This window comes from Saccopteryx bilineata, chromosome 4 (assembly GCF_036850765.1).
Source record: "Saccopteryx bilineata isolate mSacBil1 chromosome 4, mSacBil1_pri_phased_curated, whole genome shotgun sequence".
Taxonomy (NCBI): domain Eukaryota; kingdom Metazoa; phylum Chordata; class Mammalia; order Chiroptera; family Emballonuridae; genus Saccopteryx; species Saccopteryx bilineata.
This window is the reverse complement of record NC_089493.1, coordinates 136,926,276-136,945,495: the sequence shown is the minus strand read 5'-3', so window position 1 is coordinate 136,945,495 and position 19,220 is coordinate 136,926,276. Positions and strand designations below refer to the sequence as shown.

General features: G+C 48.8%; 1 protein-coding gene across 1 annotated transcript in view; it reads right to left on the bottom strand.

Moving 5' to 3' along the window:
• ARHGEF18 (Rho/Rac guanine nucleotide exchange factor 18) overlaps nt 1–12,790 on the bottom strand; it is an 87,391-nt gene extending 74,601 nt beyond the window's left edge. Inside the window, 3 exon segments of the mRNA XM_066278461.1 lie at nt 490–749; nt 6,304–6,428; nt 12,715–12,790. Of these exon segments, the coding sequence (XP_066134558.1) occupies nt 490–749; nt 6,304–6,428; nt 12,715–12,790 (461 nt within the window).
• Nucleotides 12,791–19,220: the final 6,430 nt, after the last annotated feature.

Here is a 19,220-nt window from a genome sequence, read left to right as displayed (position 1 = left end):
GCTTTATAACTGGGGTGACTTGAGAGGGGTAGAAGGGGTCAGGTGCAAGGGGTAGCTAAAGCACCCCCCTTCAATATTTGGGACTGCCACTGTGGTGTGTGTAGAGTCAAGCAACCATTGTGTTTTGATCCAAGTGCATCTGTGGCTTTGTGCATGCATGTGCAACTGGCATACAAGTCAATGTTTAAGCTTATATGTATGGGTTCAAGCAAAGTGAGTGTGCAAGCCTATGGCTTGAACGTGGGTGGTGTGTATACTTGTTTTGTGTGGTGGGATAACATCTGCCTGCGTGGTGCATGTACTGCATCATCTGGGCTTATACATACTCATTCAACATGCGTGTTTGCCCGTGTACCCGGATTCGTGTGCCCACATAGGCTCTGTGTCCAAGCATGCATGTGTGTCTTGTGAGAGGGCTGCCTTTGTCAGTGCAGACACCTCTGTAGCTGGGGGGGGTGTCATGGAACACATCAGTGGTGGGGGACCAACCTCTGCCAGCGCTCTAAGCAGCTCCGTGACCTCTCCCAACTGAATCTCCGAGGCAGGCCATGGGACCCCATGGAACGGTAGAAGGATGAATCTCTTCCTGCTGATTTCCTAGGGGGGCCACTGTCCATGGTTCCCCCAGGCTGGCTGTCAGGAGGTGCCCCAAGGCCCAGGTCCTGGAGGTATTCACTGCCCTGAAGGGCCCCCAAGTCCAGGCTGAGGTCCTCTGTGCTTTTGTCAAGCTTCCCGGGAATACCATCCTCCTATAGGTGGTAGGAAGAAGAGGTCATTGGCTGAAGGCAGCAGAGGCCCCCAAGACCCAGACCCTGCCCATTCCCCTCCTTTCCATCTTGGGCTCAACTACCCTTCTCACTGCTGGTGGGGTGAAACTGGGGGGGGCAGTCCTGCAGCTGTCTGTCTCACCTGGGCCTTCAAGGCCTTATCCCAGAAAAAGGGGCCGGAAGTCTGGACTTGCAGGCCTGACTTCACCTTACTCTGAGTTTCTGTTTGACCTATTGTCTTAAGGAACTTCTGCCCTACCTGCACATCCTACTTATTTCAAGGCTTTATCGTGCCTGCAAATGCAACTTGTCAAAGTGCCATGCAAAGATACATTATTCTTGCCACAAATGGTGAGATTTCAGGTGGTGGCAGGGCTCCTAGTCTTGTCTGGGGGGTGCTGGGGGATCACCGGTCTCCTGGACCCTGAGTATCCCTTTCAGGCTGGGACAAGGGGGAGGCAAGTGAGGCAATTGCCTTGGACACAGAACTAAAGAGGGCACCAAAAACTCAGGAATCAAGATAATATTTTAATGCAATTTTAGAACATCTCAAAGGCAATGCAAAGGGATCCATGATGAACAAATTATCAACATGTGAAGAAATGACAGTACTGAACCCTGCACTCTCCTGGCTCACTGTCCCCGTTTCTAGCCATGCTCCTTCCTACCAGAAAGGATTCTGGAACATCTGAACTGTCAGTCTTTCAATGCCTGCTCCTCCTCAGCAGGTAGCATAGTACAGAGGCTCCAGAGTTAGCACCTCTTGCTTCTGGCCCCTCTGAAGCCTTGGGTTCCCTCCAACCCAGGAGGCAGAAACCTGCTAGATCCACAGAAGTGCATCCCACAGCAGCTCCACTAGGGGGCATTGTTATCCCACTTTCCAGATCAGGAGACTGAGGCACAGGGAAGAAAAAGAATCACCCAGAGCTACACAGAAATGGCAGAGCTGGGCTCAAATTCAGGTCTCTCTGCATCCAAGCTCTACACTATCTCTTTACTTGCTGCTTTCGACTTTTTTCCTTCTGCTTTCTTTGTCCTTCCTTTTCTTTCTCCTAGTCATTCTGTTTGTCAATTTTTCCAGCCAAGGCACCTGCCTGTTCTTCTCCTTGGGGACCCTTCACTGCCAACCCACTTAGAGTCAGTCTGCTGAACTGCTATTCATCCTTCAAGACCCAACGTGGTATGCCCTCCAGGCTATTGTCCTGACGCCTTGAAGTGAGGACCGGTGTTCCTCTGTCCCTTTCTAGGCCTTTGTTAGGACTGTACTCAGATAAGGTTTGGTAGGCAAGTGGCTGGGTGGGCCTCTCCCATCCAAGGCACTATGTGATCTCAAGGAGCCCTTAGGGACTGTCTAGTTGGTGACCTGAAACTGTCACCCTGCATGAATTCTGCAAGAGGACCCCAAGATAGTAGTACTGGATAAAATATAGGATATCTAGTTAAATTTCAATTTTAAATAAATAATAATTAACTTTTTTAGTATAAGTATGTCTGAAACATTGCAATATTGGACATTCAAATCTCATTAGGTATCCTGTAATTTTAGTTGTTCAACTTTGCAACCTCATCCCTGGGCCATTTGGCATGGCCAGTCTTTAGCCGGTGAGGGAGAACGGAGGGATTCCTGCTGAGGCTGGCAGGAGGCAACGGCAGTGCCCACACTTGCTTTGGCATAAGAAGGGGGAGTTATGCAGGATCTAGCCTCTTCCTGACCTCTCCCACTTGGAGCTCTATATTTCTGACCTCTTCCTTCTAATTCTTTTTATTATGGGAAAAATATACATAACAAAATTTATTATTATTATTTTTACCATTTATAAGTTTACAGTTCAATGGAATTAAGTACACTCCCTATGTGTGCATCCATATCACCATCCATCTCCAGAACTCTTCATTTGCCCAAATAGAAACCTTGTCTCCATTAAACACTAACCCCCTACTCCTGTCTACCCACTAGCCCCAGGTAACCTTTAATCCACTATCTGTCTCTATGGATCTGACTCCCCTAGTGACTTCCTATAAGTAGAACCACACAATATCTGTCCTTTTATATCTCATTATTTCACTTAATATAATGTTTTCAAGGTTTATCTGTATTCTAGCATGTTATCAGAATTCCATTCCTTTTTAAGCCTGAATAAGATTCTGTGCTATGGATGGGCCACATTGTATGGATGTAAACAAAGTGCACTGTGTTTATCCATCATATTCTGATGGCAACTTGAATTGTTTCCACCTTTTGGCTGTTGTGTATAATGCTGCTTTGAACATGGGGGTGCCAATATCTGTTTGAGTCCCTGCTTTCAAAATGTTGGGTAGATACTTAGAAGTGGAATTGCTGGATAATTGTATGTTGGAGTTTTTGAGGACTGGCCATACTGTTTTCCACGGCCTCCCTTCTTCTGGAATCTCTCTCCTTTGTGCCCACTGATCTATTTCCCTACCACCTCCCTGGCTGCTTCTATTCTGCCCCTACGTCTGCCCTTTACACACCAGGGTCCCTTCTTTAGTCTCTGCCAACATGCCCACACCTCAGACCCCAGCTTGCTCCTGTGACCTTGGCAGTAGCTCCTTTCAGAGCTTCAGTCCCATCCCTGGTGCCCTCACAATCTTTTTTCTCCTCTTTCCTGAAAGGTTTCCTGTGTCTCTAGTTTTCATCCTCCTATAAATATAAACACATCAGCACAGCCTCTTGGCCTGGGCCAGGCCCTTTTCCCTCTCCTACATCTGGTGTCCCTCACAGGAGGCAGAAGTGGGAAAGTGGCCAGAGCTGGGAGTGGTGGGGGCAGGGGCACAGATTGCCTAGCTCCTGTGGTGGGCACACCAATAGAGGAAGGGGCAGGGGCTTGTGGGGACTTACACCTTTCATCCAGCATCTCCTGAGTGAGAAAGAGTGGGAGCTGGCCCAGTGGGCCTTCCCCAGGCATCTGACTAAACACTGTAACTGGTCCTCACATGCCAGGAAGGGTGCAATAAAGCCAGGCTCTGCTCCCTGGACCCTGGGGAACCTTGGGGGAATGGGGTCTTCAGTCAGGCACAGAGGTAAGATGTCCCAGGAATCATCCCTCTGTAGATGGGCTTACTATGTACTGATTTAAATAGTGCATGGACAAACGTTTCTTTAACTACATTTATCTGGTTTTCTATTAGGGAAAAGTAGCTCACCAAAGTGACTCCATACGTATGCTTTCCCTTGTTCCACTTTATCATGTCAGAAAGGGAATTGGTTTCAGGCAAAATAGCAAATAAATACCAGGACAGATGGTCCTTGAATGGAAGCCTGGTAGAAAGGCCTTAGTCCATGTTTGCAGCCCTGGTATGGCTTTATTAGCTCAGTGTCACCATAGGCAAGTTCCTATGGAACTCAGTTTTCTCATCTCTAAAATGGACATAATACTGCCTTGTCAGATGGCTCTGCAAGTGACATGAGATGAAGTTTGCACATTGCAAGTGCTCAATCAATGGAAGCAAATGGTGGTTGCTGTTTTTATATTTCAGAAGTCGGGGTCCTTCTTCTGGGCAAGTTGATGACTGTGTCAGACAGAGTCATCCAGTTAGTCCCCTGCCACCTGGAGCTAGCCAGAGACGACTGGCAATTACACCCGGAAATTATAATCGACTATGACGGAATGTTCCAGGAAGTGGGCTGGAGGAAGAATAGAAGAAAGGGGGCCAGCTAACCCCGTCTGGAGGAACAGGAATTCTGGATTGTAATTTTACTTTAAAAAAGCCCTTTTAAAAAGCACAATGCTCAGGGTAACCAGTGGTGTGAAGACCTACTAAGCACAACTTACTTAGGAAAAGTTAGACAATTGTTGTGCAGCTTTCATAGCCAAAACTAAACCAGAAAACCCTAGTTCCAACCACATAAAGTAGTCTTCATATGGCAGGTACATTATTCCTTTAACTGGCAATATTGGTCAAGTTTCATATATTTAAAAATTATCTACATCTTATTAGTTCATAGTTTTAATAGAGTTCTACTAAATGTAGTCAGTTAATCAATCAAATCTGAATCAATCAATCAAGAGCAGGTTCCTAGAGGAAGTGACAGGGAACCTTGTAGGAATGAGTAGGAGTTGGCTAGGCAGAGGCTGTGGGTGAGGGCATTTCGGGCAACAAAAGAACAGGATGTTCAGAAGCCCACGGGTTTGAGAGCTCACAGCACCTTCCAGCAGCTGCAACAGAAGGGTTCCTGGTGACTGCAGGGGTCGGGCTGGATCAGCAGTCTGGGTAGGCCAAGCACAGATTAAACCTCTAAGCTCCAAACAGCAGTGGTAGGGAGGCTAGGGGCTCTGGCTTGCCTTAAGAAAGATTAAACAAGATGCAGAACCCAGATGGGCTTGGCTGGGGGCGCGACAGCAGCTGGTGGGGCGGTGAGGACATCTGTGCAGATGGCCTGGGAGAGTGGTTTTGGTGGCCTCCACTGGAGCCAAGGAGAAAAAGGAAGAGGTGTGGACAGAACTGAGGGCCATACAAGTGCCATGTTCAGAGGGCTTGGAGACAGACGGGGAGTGAGGGGACAAAGACAATGACTTTTCTTGTCTCCAGCTCTGCTGATCAAGTGACAGTGACTGGGACCCAGGGTGAAGGGGTTTATTTGCAGGTGTTGGTGTAGGGCCTGCTGCACACTCTGAGTGCCCTCTGACCCACAGTTTCTCCATCGCCATCTCATTGCCCAACTGCCCGTAGCCCATGGTTCCTACTCAGGAAGTCCAGAACCCTGGAAGGGACCAAACTCAATTTGCATCTTGGTCCTATTTTTGTTTAACCTGGATCATCCCTGACACTTGGGCCAATCTGTTCCCTGCTTGGGCTCTAGTGTACTCTTATATAAAATAACAGGGGCAGATACATAGAATGCCCTTCCTTAGAGTGCTGGGCAGTGTATAACATCACCCAGATCCTCCTTCAGTGAGGACACACAGCCCCAGATGTTGTGGAAGATGTCAGTAGGTGGTTGCCAGCTTTCAGCCCCTTCTGGGAAATCATACCCTTTCCTGGGAAGCCCACAGACCACAAACAATTGATGTGGGGTTGTAATGGCTTGGCCATCTCAACCTGGCTTGAGACCACCCTGCAGAGCTGCTGTAGCTCAGAGCTCCCATGTGAGCTTTTCCTTCCCGTTACATCCATCTATCTACATACCGACTCACCCATAGAACCACCCTTCTATCCTTCCTTCCTTCCTTCCTTCCTTCCTTCCTTCCTTCCTTCCTTCCTTCCTTCCTTCCTTCTTTTCTTTCCTCCCTTCCCCCTTCCATCCATACATACATACATTGTCTATATATCCATCCATCCATCCATCCATCCATCCATCCATCCTTCTATACACCCTTCCTCCCTCCCATCCCTTCTTCTTTTTATTCCAGAAATTATTTCAGTTTTCTCATCTGTAACATGAGATACTAACTAATTTCCCAGGTTTTAATGAGGCCCCTGACACGGAGTGCCTGGTGGCATGTAGGTGCTAAACAAAGTGTGCTTGCTGGTACCGGTGCCATTGCTCCTGCCTGCTCAGTGGTCAGACACCTGCCTGCTCGTCCCCCGTGGCAGAGAAGAAGTCTAGGTGCTCAGGCCTCCAGGATCCGCTGCTGCTCTTAGTGGCCAAGACTGCAGCACCAGGGTCAAAGGGTGGGACACATGGCTTAGACTCAGAGCCTGTGGAGAAAGGAGGGATAGATGTCAGGGATGAGCTGGGAGGTCTGAGGAGCCTTGAGTTCTGCATCTGCCATGGCTTTCCATGGGCCTCAGTTTTCTTATCTATAAAGGGGGGGAGCAAGGATGGTCTTAATGATCCTGAATCTAGTGTGAATGCCACCACTTCCTCATCCTGAGCCTGTGGCAGACATTCTATGCAATCACGAGACTCTTTCCATTTGTCCCCTTGGAATTTCTCCCAGCACACTGTTTCTGGCAGCTGTCTCCAGTTTGTCTACGTGGGTTCATGAAATGAAGTCAATTTGTCATGCCTGTGCCACTGAAACACCCTCATTTGGAAGGGCTGGGTCCCTAAGACCAAATGAGGTGCCCGATTCCACACTTGGAAAGACTTCAGGCTGTCTCTTGTCCCCTCCTGAATCTTTGAGTTCCAAGGATTTGGGTGGCATGGTATAGAGGAGAAAACAAGGGCTTTGGGATCAATCAGATTGTGTCCCTTCCTGGACCTGCCACTAATAGTTGCACACCTTTGGAGAAGGCGTCTCTCAGAGCCTCAGCTTTCCCACGTGAAAGGTAGGTGTGACAATACCCACTTTTCAGGGCTTTGGTAAAAATGAAGGGGCCCAGAGTGTGTCAGGCATAATGTCAAGGTGCTTGGCCAGTTTGGCCACCTTTCTTGCCCTCCAGGTCAAGAGGATGCCCTAACTTGATCTTGGGTTCTAGACTGAGCCCCTCGCCGTGCCCCTACTCCCTACACTATAGTTACAGCATGTTACTCCTGACTACTGGGATACCCATGGAGGTACCCACTGCCTGTAAGTAGAAGTGCAAATATCCTACTTAGCCACTGGTGACCACCAGGGTCTTCCCCATGTGCGTTGTCCCTGGTCCTGCAGGACTCACTGCCTGAGAACCCCCATTCCTGCTCTAAGGGTGCCTGCATAAAGACCTCACCCCACTTCCTGCTCAAATCTCCATTCACCCTCCCTCAAACCTTGGTGCCTTCCTTGTGCACATTTTATTTCATTGCTTTGACATCTGGACTCCCTTCACTTCTTCACCCCCCACCAACAACATCCTGAGCTCTGCTCAAACAAGGGAGGTGGGGGAGAGTGCCTAGAAAGGAGGTAGTGAAGGGGCAGGAGCAGCCCAGTGTGGGGGTACGTGGAAGGACTTTCCAGCACTTCCACAGTCAAAGCAGTAGCTGCTAATGTTGGGGCAGAGAGAAGGGAGGGACATGGAATGATGGATGACTTAGAAAGTGCCAAGATAGATCCCTACTCACTCCATAGCTTGTGTCTCCCATGTCTGGGTGACCCCATGTCCCACTTTGCTGGGGACAGTCCTAGTTAATGCTACTGAGCCAAGGTAAGAGTACCCCCTCTTTCACTCTCCAACAGGTATTGGTTGGGTAATACGTTTTGTGGCCACCCTACTTATAGTTATCATTGCTGGCAGAAGGGTGGGGTTCTGATGTCCCTCTCTATTCCAATGTGGGATAAACAGAGAGAGGGAGACAGCTCAGGGCTGTCGGTACTCACTCACATTCCCTATTCACTCAGCTGCATATCTACACACGCTGCCCCAAGTTTTAGGAGGTCATGAAGCTTACATGTGTGCAACCTCCCTCCCCCCAAAAAACTCATAGAAAAACGAGATTGGAAAACATTTTGGCAATTCCTCTAAAAGTTAAGCATAGTGCTAGCATACGACCTAGCCATTCCTCCCCAACACTTGTACACGACTGTTTATAACATTATTATTATTACTACTATTTATTTTAGCAAGAGAGAGAGAGAGACAGAAAGAAAGACAGGAAGGGAGAGAGATGAGAAGCATCAACTCATAGTTGCAGCACCTTAGTTGTTCATTGATTGCTTTCTCATACGTGCCTTGACCCTGGGATTTCAGCTGAGCCTGTGACCCTTTCCTCAGGTCAGCGACCCCACGCTCAAGCTGGTGAACCCCTGCTCAAGACGTGATCTCAGGGTTACAAACCTGGGTCTTCAGCATCCCTGGTCAAAGCTCTATCCACTGTGCCACCACCTGTCAGGTAGCACCATTATTAATAGTGAAAAGGTGGAAATGGCCCAAATGTTCATCAGCGGGATGAATGGATACACAAAGTGTGGCCCATCCATAAAATGGAATGTTACTCAACCATAAAAAGGAGTGAAGCATGGACACAGGTGACAACATGGCTGAACCTTGAAGACATTATGTTAATTAAGTCAAAGAAGCCAGTCACAAAAGGCCACATACTATGTGATTCCACTAACATGAAACATCCAGAATAGGTGTATCTACAGGGCCCAAGGAAGTAGACTATAGTGGTTGCCAAAGCTTGGGGCTAGGAAATAGGAGATTGTGGAGTGAAGATACAGGCTTTTTGGTGGGGTGATGGAAATGGTTTAAAATTGTGACGGCTGCACAATGCTGTGAATATATTAAAAGGCATTGAATTGTACACATAAAGGGGTGACTTATATGGTGTGTGAATTATATCTCAATGAAGTTGTAACAAAAAAAAATTGTTGGGGCCTCTCTTAGAGTTATGACTGAGCAGATGCACCGGGCTTCAGCTCCATTTGCTCCAGAGGAGGTGAGCCTTTGATGCCTCTGGCAGGTCTCAGGGTGTGGCAATGCCATAGTGTCCACCATTAAACTTCCCCAGCTACATCCCAGGCTGTCTGAGAGTTCCACTGCCCTCATTAACCCTGCCCCTCCCCTCCCCCACCCTGACACTGAGGCAGCATCTGTGCCCGGGAAATGTTGGAATAAAACAAGCAGGCTGGAAGTGGCAGAAAAACCAGATGTAGAGATGGGTCCTGGAGGCTGACGGGAGTTTGGGAGGGAGTAACAGTCCTATCTCCAGGCCATGTCCTTCAGAGACCTCAGGAAAGGCTGCAGGGACTGCCTGCTTCACCGCGCAGCCTGCGGAGCCTAAAGGCAGAAGCTCGTGCCTGGCATCTGTGACCCTGCAGATTTGGCATCCAAAGGCTAAAGGTGAAAGGTCAAGGGTAAATTCAGTCCTTTGATGGAAGTTTCTAACCCAGGAACAGGCTGAGCTGGACCTTGATGACATACTCAACTCTGATCCTGGTGTGACATGCTGAGCCCCAACCTTTGCATCATAAAGTCATAGACTGTCATTCAGGGTTTGTGACACCAGGATGGGTGTCATAGCCCTCTCCACTTTGTCCCTCAACACACATGAACCCCCAGCTCACTATTCTGCTGCATGCTTCTCTCCTGTCCTCACCACTCTTTCCCGCCCTTCCTGCCTGATGACCAAGACTCTCTCTGATCCTCTGCAGTCTTTGCCAGAAGACTTTGAGTTGCTCTGCACCTTTCTTTTTTCTTTCTTAAGATTTTTATTTATTAATTTTTTAGAGAGGTGGAGAGAGAGAGAGAGAGAGAGAGAGAGAGAGAGAGAAGGGGTGAGGAGCAAGAAGCATATATCTATATGTGCCTTGACCAAGCAAGCCCAGGGTTTTGAACCAGTGACCTCAGCATTCCAGGTCGATTCCACTGCGCCACCACAGGTCAGGCCATCTGCACCCTTTTTCTACCTCCTGTTGTAGTGTAGTTCTGTTGTAGTGTATTTGTGCACTTCTATACCAGAGATTCCAAGGGCCAAAGATGTTTCCAGACCTGAGTTTTATTAGCATACAGCCATGCCCATTGTAGGACAGCTTTCATGCTGCTACAGCAAAATTCAGTCATTGCATCAGAGAACATATGACCTTCTAACCTGAAAATTTTTTACACTCTGGCCCTTTACAGAAAAAGTTGGCTGACCCTTGCTCCACCGTGAGGTCCATAAGGGCAGGTTCTGTCTCTGATCCACTTTAACATCTTCAAGCCCCAAGTAGTAAAACCACATGTGTATCAGTCAAATCCTATGTACCTGAGCTAGAGCTGAGCCTATCACATACTTGCATTATTCTATTGCCACGACAACCCTCTGACTCCCCACTTTACAGAAGGGGAGGCTGAGGCTTAGAGAGATGGGCTGATTTTCTCAAGGTCAGGCTGGTAAGAGGTAGAGCTGGGAAGTAAACATAGATTTTCAACTCAAAGCAAAGGATTCATAAGCAACAGGTCGTTCTGTGGTGAGTTGATTAGTGGATAGATTGGTGAATAAATGGTTAGATGGATGAATGGATGGGTGGTTGAATTGATGGATGGATGTTTAAGATGGTTGGATGGATGCTGGGATAGTTGGCTAGCTGGTTGGCTGGCTGGTTTTTGAATAGATGAATGGGTGAATGAGTGGATGGATGGTGAGGTAGATGGATGTTTAGATGGTAGATAAATAGATGGATAAATGTATAGTTAGGCAGATGGACAGATGGATGAATGGACAGTTGGCTGGTTGAGTGGAAGATACTTGGTTGGTTGGATGGATGGTTAGGTGGATGGATGGATGGATGGATGGATCGATCGATAATTGAGGGGTATTGGAAATGTGGCAGGGCCCAGATGCAGTGATGAATTACATCCAGAAGATGGCATTCTGAGGAGATGAGTTGGTGAGATATAGATGGAATAGGTTCAAAATCATGGCAGAGAAGCCAGGCAAGAAGGAAATCAAGTTGAGGTATAGAATGCACTTAATATGAACTTATTATATTTTAGAGAATGAATGAAAAAGTATGGCCAGAAGGGGTAACTGGAGCAACTGAGAAAAAGGGGCAGTACAGCCCAATCTCAGGGATCTTCCCCACAAGTCCAACCCCCTTTCCCCAGCCTTGTTGCCTACTTAAATCCACCCTCCCATTTTCCCAGGAAGTCCCATCAGGCACCCAGACAGCCAGTTACAAAGCTTAAGAGGGACACAAACAGGACATTTTTCCTATGCAGGACTAAAGATTGGAGGAACACTGTGGAGGAATCACTCTCTGCTCCCCCTTTGGAAGGAGCTATCAGCCTGGATTCAGGTCCCAGGCAGCCTCTTCCACCAGCAGCACCTGCAGCACCAGCCATAAAACAATGTAAGAGTCACCGTGGTTCCCACAGCTCACTTGCCCACCAGCCAGCCTATAAGTCACAACCTCAACCTACCCAGGCTGGGAGATCGGCTGGGCCTGGTGTCCAGGAGCAGGTAGACCTTCATAAGGACCTGGGTCACAGACGGGCACCTTGCTGGTCTGTGGGTGATGTGTTAAATTCTCCAGCACTGCCATCCACCGGTGGATTAACCCTCACCCCGGCTTTCCAGCTGCCCACACTGGCAGCTTTGCTCACTGGGCAGCACACACAACAAAGGTGACCTTGGAACAGACCCAGTTAAAATACTGACTCCTCTAGCTTTTCTTTGCTGTGTGACCTTGCACAAGTCACTCAACCTCTCTGAGTCCAGCTTCGCAAGGCTCGACAACTGGCAGCAATTTCCATAATTATGATTGCTCGTCTATCACCACCTTCTCTCCCCAGTGCCACCCTCAGTTCCCCTTAATGTTGCTGTCTTCTCCAGCAAGGTGCCCAGCACACAATAGGCCCTCAGTGAGAGTCTGTGGATGGAGGAGCTAATGAATCTTCTCATGCCTCACCCCCATCTCCTGAGTGGACATTCACTGCCATCTTGAATAAGTATGCAGCTCTTGCAAGCGATGGTCACCAGAATTTGTTGAGGCTGAGAAGAGGTACTTGTGGAAAAGCAGTGGCCACAGGGGCTGTTATCACACTGTGTACCACATCATGACCCTGGACATCATCTGCTTATCTTCAAGGGCTAAATTCCTACTCAGATTTAAAAAGTATCTTTTTGCAAAAACAATTCACCCAGGCTGGAAGATATAATCCAAGGGCCACTCTAACCCCCACAGAGGTAGACTGAGGCCCAGGAACCAGGGGCGGGGTCACAATACAATGCACATGTGTGTACAGACAGGTGCCTATCAGAACCCGTGTAGTCTCACCTCTTGTCCCCTTTGCTGAGCCTCTGTCCTCTAGCCATCCCGTTCAAACAACATCAGGGGCCCCAGGAAGCTACTGAGCTGCCCTGAGGGAGATCCAGGGAGATCCAGGGCCAATTCTCCCTTTCTGAAAATTTACCTTTTAAGACAAGTTATGGCAGAGCCTAGGGAGATGTCTCCTCCTGGACCAGAGGGACCCACAAGTCTGTAGTGTTCCATAGAGCTTCCAGGGATGCAGAATTGGGGCTGGCTCAGGCAGTCTGTGACCCAGGCCAAGAAGAGGCTTGAGGTGGGACGGTGGGCACCTTGTCCAAGGAACCCTGCCTGGGTGGCCTGTGCCCACTGCTCACTGCCTGCCCTCTTACCTCTTTTGAAGGCCCACTGCTTCAGCCACAGCTTGGAGAGGGCCAGCCAAGAGTGGTTGTGCACTGAGTTAGCCATAGGGGCTTGCTTGGGAGAGTGAGTGCTCAGGCTGGGACTGAGCAGGAGCTCAGCCAGGAGTCCTTGCCAGGATGGGGCTGCCAGCAACAGGGGCGGGACTGCCGAAAAGGGCTGCTGGATGCAACAGCTGGGGGGAACCTGGGGCTGGGGGTGGGGTGGGGCTGGGTTCCTGGCTATGGGGCTCAGGAGCTCCAGCCTGGGGGGAAGCCAAGCCCTAGCAGCAACAGCACCCTCAGCCTTATAGGCCTCTTACCTTGGCTGGACAAAACATTCCAAGAGGAGCTGAGAGCAGCGTGAGGAGTGATGACTTTGGGGTCCTGAGGTGAGCCTGGGTGCGTGAATGTTTGTGTGTTTGTGTGCCACTGTCTTTGTGTTTGACAGTGCATTTGTAAGTCAGTATGGAGTGTGTGCTTTCAGGTCTGAGTGTTGGAGTGCACGTCTTGAGTGTCAGCTTATGCATGTGTATTTAAGCACCTAAGTGGGTCTCCCCCCAGTGTTATTGATATAATTGGCATGCCGCACTATACGAGTTGAAGGTGTACAGCAGCATGACTTACATATATTGTGAACGAGTACAATAAGTTTAGTGAACATCTATCATCTCATATAGATTTTTTTAAATGTGGTTTTTATTTTTATTTATTTATTTTTTATTTTTCCGAAGTTAGAAGTGGGGAGGCAGTCAGACAGATTCCCCCCATGTGCCCAACTGGGATTCACCCAGCATGCCCACCAGGGAGTGATGCTCTGCCCATCTGGGTGGTTGCTCTGTTGCAGTTGGAGCCATTCTGGCACCTGAGGTGGAGGCCATGGAGCCATCCTCAGCACCTGGGGCAACTTTGCTCCAATGGAGCCTTGGTTGCCAGAGGGAAAAAGAGAGATAGAGAGGAAGGAGAGAGGGAAGGGTGAAGAAGCAAATGGGCGCTTCTCTTGTGTCCCTGACTTGAAATTGAACCTTGGACTTCCACATGCCAGGCTGACGCTCTACCACTGAGTCAACTGACCAGGGCCAAAAATGTGGTTTTTCTGTTGTGATGAGTACTCTTAAGATGTACTCTCTTAGCAACTTTCAAATATAACATACAGCAGTGTTAATTATAGTCACCATGTTATAATTACATTTCCAGGACTTACTCATCTTATTACTGGAAATTTGTACCTTTTGACTGCCTTTACCCACTCCCCCCACCCTCAGCAATCACAAATCTTTTCTTATTTTTTAAAAAAAATTAGATTCCACATATAAGTGAGATCACATAGTATTTTCTTCTCTGTTTGGCTTTTTTTTATTTAGCATAATGCCCTCAAAGGCTATCCACGCTTTTGCAAATGACAAGGTTTCCTTCTTTTTAGGGGACTGAATAATATTATGCAGGTGTTTTTGTAAACCTCTGTGATTGTGTGTGTGTGTGTGTGTGTGTGTGTGTGTGTGTGTGAGTGTGTGTGAAGGCCCTTAGTATCTGTGGGGTGGGACGTACATGTATCATATGGGACCAGGGGAGAACTGCCTTCGATAGCCGGAAGGGGTTCCAGTGTCTGTCTGGTTCTGCAAGCCCGCACGTCTGTGTCTAGATCTGTGTGTGCGTCCCGCGCTGTATACTGTGCACCTCCCTTCAGCGCGCGGCCGCGCAAGTGCTGCCCCCTGGTGGTCGCAGCCTCCTGGCTTGTATTTTCATTCCTGTCTGAAAACTTTCTGGCTGTTAGGCGACTTCTCAGTCTCCTCCTTCCCTTCTCAGAGACTTACCCACACTCCTGTATTTGGTCACGCACAACTCTTCAACCGCACGGACCACTGCAGTCCCATTTCCACACCCTCCAGTTTACTAGTTCTCTCTGGGGCTAAATTCAGTAGGCACTTCTCAGTCTCACCTCTACTGAATACCTCTGATCACGCCCTTCTTGAAATCCATCCCTCCCATGATGCAACAGGCTCCTTCTTTTCCTGTCCACTTCCTCATCACTCTCCTTTCCTGACTTGGCTCATCTTCCTTTCTCTGCCTAGCGTCTAAATCCTGGGTTTCCGAGGCTCTGTCCTTGGTCACTTTCCTACTTTACCCGCTGGCCCTGGTGAGCCCATCTGCACCTTCCTCATGACTTCAGCTGTCACATTTTAAGTAGGTGACCTCCAAATATTTCTCTCACAAAAGGGCGTGAAAACACACACTCTATACATCCACAGTTGTGGACAATGGTAGACACATACACACAGAGTCAGACACACACACATACATACAATATACACATAGAAATCCAGAGAATAGCTCACAGAGACTTAAAAACCACCTCCTCTGCTATGTTCCATCCAGGTTTGAATTCCTCATGTCCCACCACATACTTTCCCGGGACAGACAACAAATGCTCTTGGATCCCCAGGCCCCATGGTGGAGTGCAGACACGAGAACTTCAGTGACATCTAGGGCAGTGAGAAGCCAGGAGGAACCTTCATCAAGCAGATGGCACCAAAGTCAGGGACCCAGGAACCCAGAACCAAGGAATCACAGTGAGTTTAGAGCACAGTTGTCAATGGAGGCTTGAGAAAAATCTTACTTTAAAAATACAACAGGGGTCCAACCAGGAGGTGGCACAGTGGAAAGAGTGTTGGTCTGGGATGCAGAGGACCCAGGTTCAGCCACAGCTTGGAGAGGGCCAGCCAAGAGTGGTTGTGCACTGAGTTAGCCATAGGGGCTTGCTTGGGAGGTTACCGGCTTGAGCGTGGCTCATCTGACTTGAGCGTGGAGTTGCCAACTTGAGTGTGGGATCCTAGATATGCTGGCTTGAGCCCAAAGATGGCTGGCTTGAGCAAGGGGTCACTGGCTCAGCTGGAGCCCCCTGATCAAGACATATGAGAAAGCAATCAATGAACAACTAAGGTGCCACAATGAAGAACTGATGCTTCTCATCTCTCTCTCTTCCTGTCTGTCCCTGTCTCTCCTTTTGTCTCTGTCTCTCTCTTTAAAAAAATATACAACAGGAATGTCCATTTCTAATGATGGCAGGCTAGCATATTGTAGAAAGGCATAAAAACACAGTCTATACACCAATACCTAACACATTCTTCAGCACTGTGGACAGCTTAAAAAGCTGGACAATATTAGAAAAAAAAAATCTGGCCTGACCTGTGGTGGCGCAGTGGATAAAGCATCGACCTGGAAATGCTGAGGTCGCCGGTTCGAAACCCTGGGCTTGCCTGGTCAAGGCACATATGGGAGTTGATGCTTCCAGCTCCTCCCCCCTCCTCTCTCTCTGTCTCTCTCTCCTCTCTCTCCCTCTCTGTCTGTCTCTCTCTCTCTAAAAATGAATAAATAAAATTAAAAAAAAAAAGAAAAAAAAAAAGAAAAAAAAATCCACCTCAAATGAAAGACATTGGCAACCCAGATTTGAGGGATCAGGATTCTGGAAAGCATGGAAACCTAGTGAGGTGAGGCAATGCTTTTTCTCACAAAGAGTTTGCTGATGTGAATACAGTGTTTTGTTGTTTTTTAAAAAAATTAAGTGAGAGGCAGGGAGACAGAGAGACAGACTCTTGCATGCACCCTGAGTGATATCCACTCTGCAAGCCCCCTACTTGGTGATTCTTTGCTCATCTGGGGCCGCTACTCTGTTACTCTGCAACCAAGCTATTTTAGTGCCTGAGGTGAGGCCATGGAGCCATCCTCAGCACCCTGGGCCAATTCACTCGAACCATTTGAGCAAAGACTGCAGGAAGGGAAGAGAGAGAGAGAGATATGGGTGGGGGGAGATATGGAGAAGCAGATGGTCACTTCTCTTGTATGACCTGACCAGGAATCAAACCCAGGACTTCTACACGGCAGGTTGATGCACTACTGCTGAGCCAACCAGCCAGGGCTGAATACAGCTCTTAAGTGACTGAGAAACAGACCAGAAAGAGTTCCAAGGATATGGCTGTCATTTCTGTTTAGTCCTCTTTCAAGATCTAACCCTGCAAACTCATTAGAGATTGATACTCACCATTAGGTTCTCTTTTTAGGGTGGCCCAGAAAACCTCTACGGATGCACACAGGTTGCACCCCACTGCTCAAGGAAGTAAGGTTTTGGGACAGGTACAGAGTGTTAAGAAACAGGCAAGCTTGATAATATTTTCTGAGCTCCTACTGTGTGCCAGGCCCTGTGCTATAATCTTACTTGCAAGGTGTATGACAGTCCTTTAATGGAGGAGCAAAGGGAAAGGCAGAGTGGTGAAATCACTTGCCCATGGCTGTGCAGAGTCAGGGGAGCTAGGATTTGAACCTGCAGCTGACTGACACAGCCATCCTGTCATCTGTAATGACGGTACTGTGCTGGCAAGTGTCCAGCCCTGTGTCAGGGCTGGAGAGCCAGTGTGTGTGGAGACTGGACTAGACAACACACGCTGACAAGTTTGCCACTGACATTCCATGGGTGCTTCAAGGTTCGGTGAAAAGCTGCCTCTGCCCTGAAACCCTCCCAGAGGGGCTCATGGCCACAGCACGGGAACTCAATGGTGGGGCAGCACTCCTTGGACCTTGCTTGATTGTCAAGCCCTTTCCACACTTGATCTTAACCTAAAGGCTGAGTAGTGATCAAGTCCTTTCCTTAGAGCTATAGGAGACGGGGACAATGGAATCAGCCCCGAGTGTGGCATTTGAAGCCTTCCCTGATGTGCCTCCATCCACTCCAAATCCACCCATTCCTGGCTGCTTCTGGGCCACCTTCCCAGACCCCAGAGTGACTGAAACCCATCTATCACTGTGTGACCATAGGGGCTGGAAGGAAGCAGAAGCTTGGGTGTGCCCTGCACAAAACCACAGCCTTCCTCCCCCATGCCCCGCCCCAGCCAGCTGTCCTCCCTGCTGTGCCCACCCCAGTCAGCTGGCATGTGAAACTCCCCAAGGGGGCCTGGTGGAACCAGGAGCATCTCCTGGGGGGCACCCTAGAGTGTTGGCTGTTGGGGGGTCCTCCTCCCTGGATGAGCTAGCCAGATTGGGCAAAGCCATTCTCAGGGTTGGCTCTCAGCAGCCTTTAAGGAGCAATGTTTGTTTTGAAAGTCAGACACCCCAGCTCGAACTTTCAGATTCTGCTTCAGAAAGTCTTTGGGGGGGGGCAAAATCTCCATTTTAAGAAGCAAAACATGCTTGGTGACTCTGCCACAGGGAGCCCAAGACCCTCCCCCAATTCATCCACAGTCTCTGTTCCCCAGACTTGGGCTACAAGGGGCTCCATCTTCTTGATTTACTTTGTGGTCTATAGCAGCCCCCAGCCCCCTGGGGAGACCTCTTAGGACCATAGACTTTAGCCAGACAAATAAGCAGAACAAATAAACCATCTTACCCACCCAGATTGACCAGAGGGAAACTGGATGGTTTGTCTGTCCAGTACCCCTCAGAACCCTCCCTACCAGACCTCACTGCCAATCTGTCTCTGTCGGTCCATCTGTCCCTAAATCCCCCACCCCCCATGATGGTCACTCACCACATGGAGACTTGTCCTCGCTGCTGTGGGTACACAGCCCGGCTACCAGCTCCTGCAGCCCCCACCACCCACGGCCAAGGCTACCAGCCTGTCCAGGGGGAACATTAGTGGACCAGAGCCCAGGGTAACTGCAGGGTGATCTCAACTTCCTTTTCCTTAACTGCCTGCCTGCCTGCCTGGTGTCTCTGTCCCTAGTGTGGGCTAAGGCAGGGGTCTGAGTATATATATAGCACAGGCCTGGGGTTCTAGAAGCAAGTTACCCTCCTCCAGCACGCAGTCCTGTGTGAGCAGGTGTCCTGAGGAGGTGGGTGAAGGATGGGGGGAGCCTCAGCACCCTTGTCCCCACCCTAACAGCTTCTTGTAGAGCCAACTGCCAAAGAGGAATGGGGTTCTGGGCCCCACATGGATACACAGGCAGAGACTCAGGGACACGAAAGTCACTTGTATCCATGGAGACACAGTCGCTCAGACACACTTATGACCATGCACTGGTATGTGGGTACACACTTGGTTGCATGGGGGCACCAGGGTCCCCATGGTATGCTGGTAAACTGTTTCAGCATTTTTAAAAAGATTTTATTTGTATTAATTTTAGAGAGGAGAGAGAGAGAGAGAAGAGGGAGAGAAGCAGGAATCATCAACTCCCATATGTGCCTTGACCAGGCAAGCCCAGGATTTCAAACCTGTGACCTCAGCCTTCCAGGTCAACACTTTATTCGCTGAGCCACCACAGGTCAGGCCCAGAGGGTGCCTTTGAGGAGACTCAAAGACAGACATAACCAGCTTGCCTTGGCTTACAGAGCCTGATGTTAAATGTTTGGGGATTTTGTGAGCAGGTTGTTAAATGCAGCTGTCATAAAAATTTAACTATATAAACTGACAGTTAGGTAAAGTATGTTAAGGAGAAAAGCAATAACCACTTAAATCCATCACCAGGTACTTAATGCCACTGAACTATACACTTAAAAAATGGTTAAAGTGA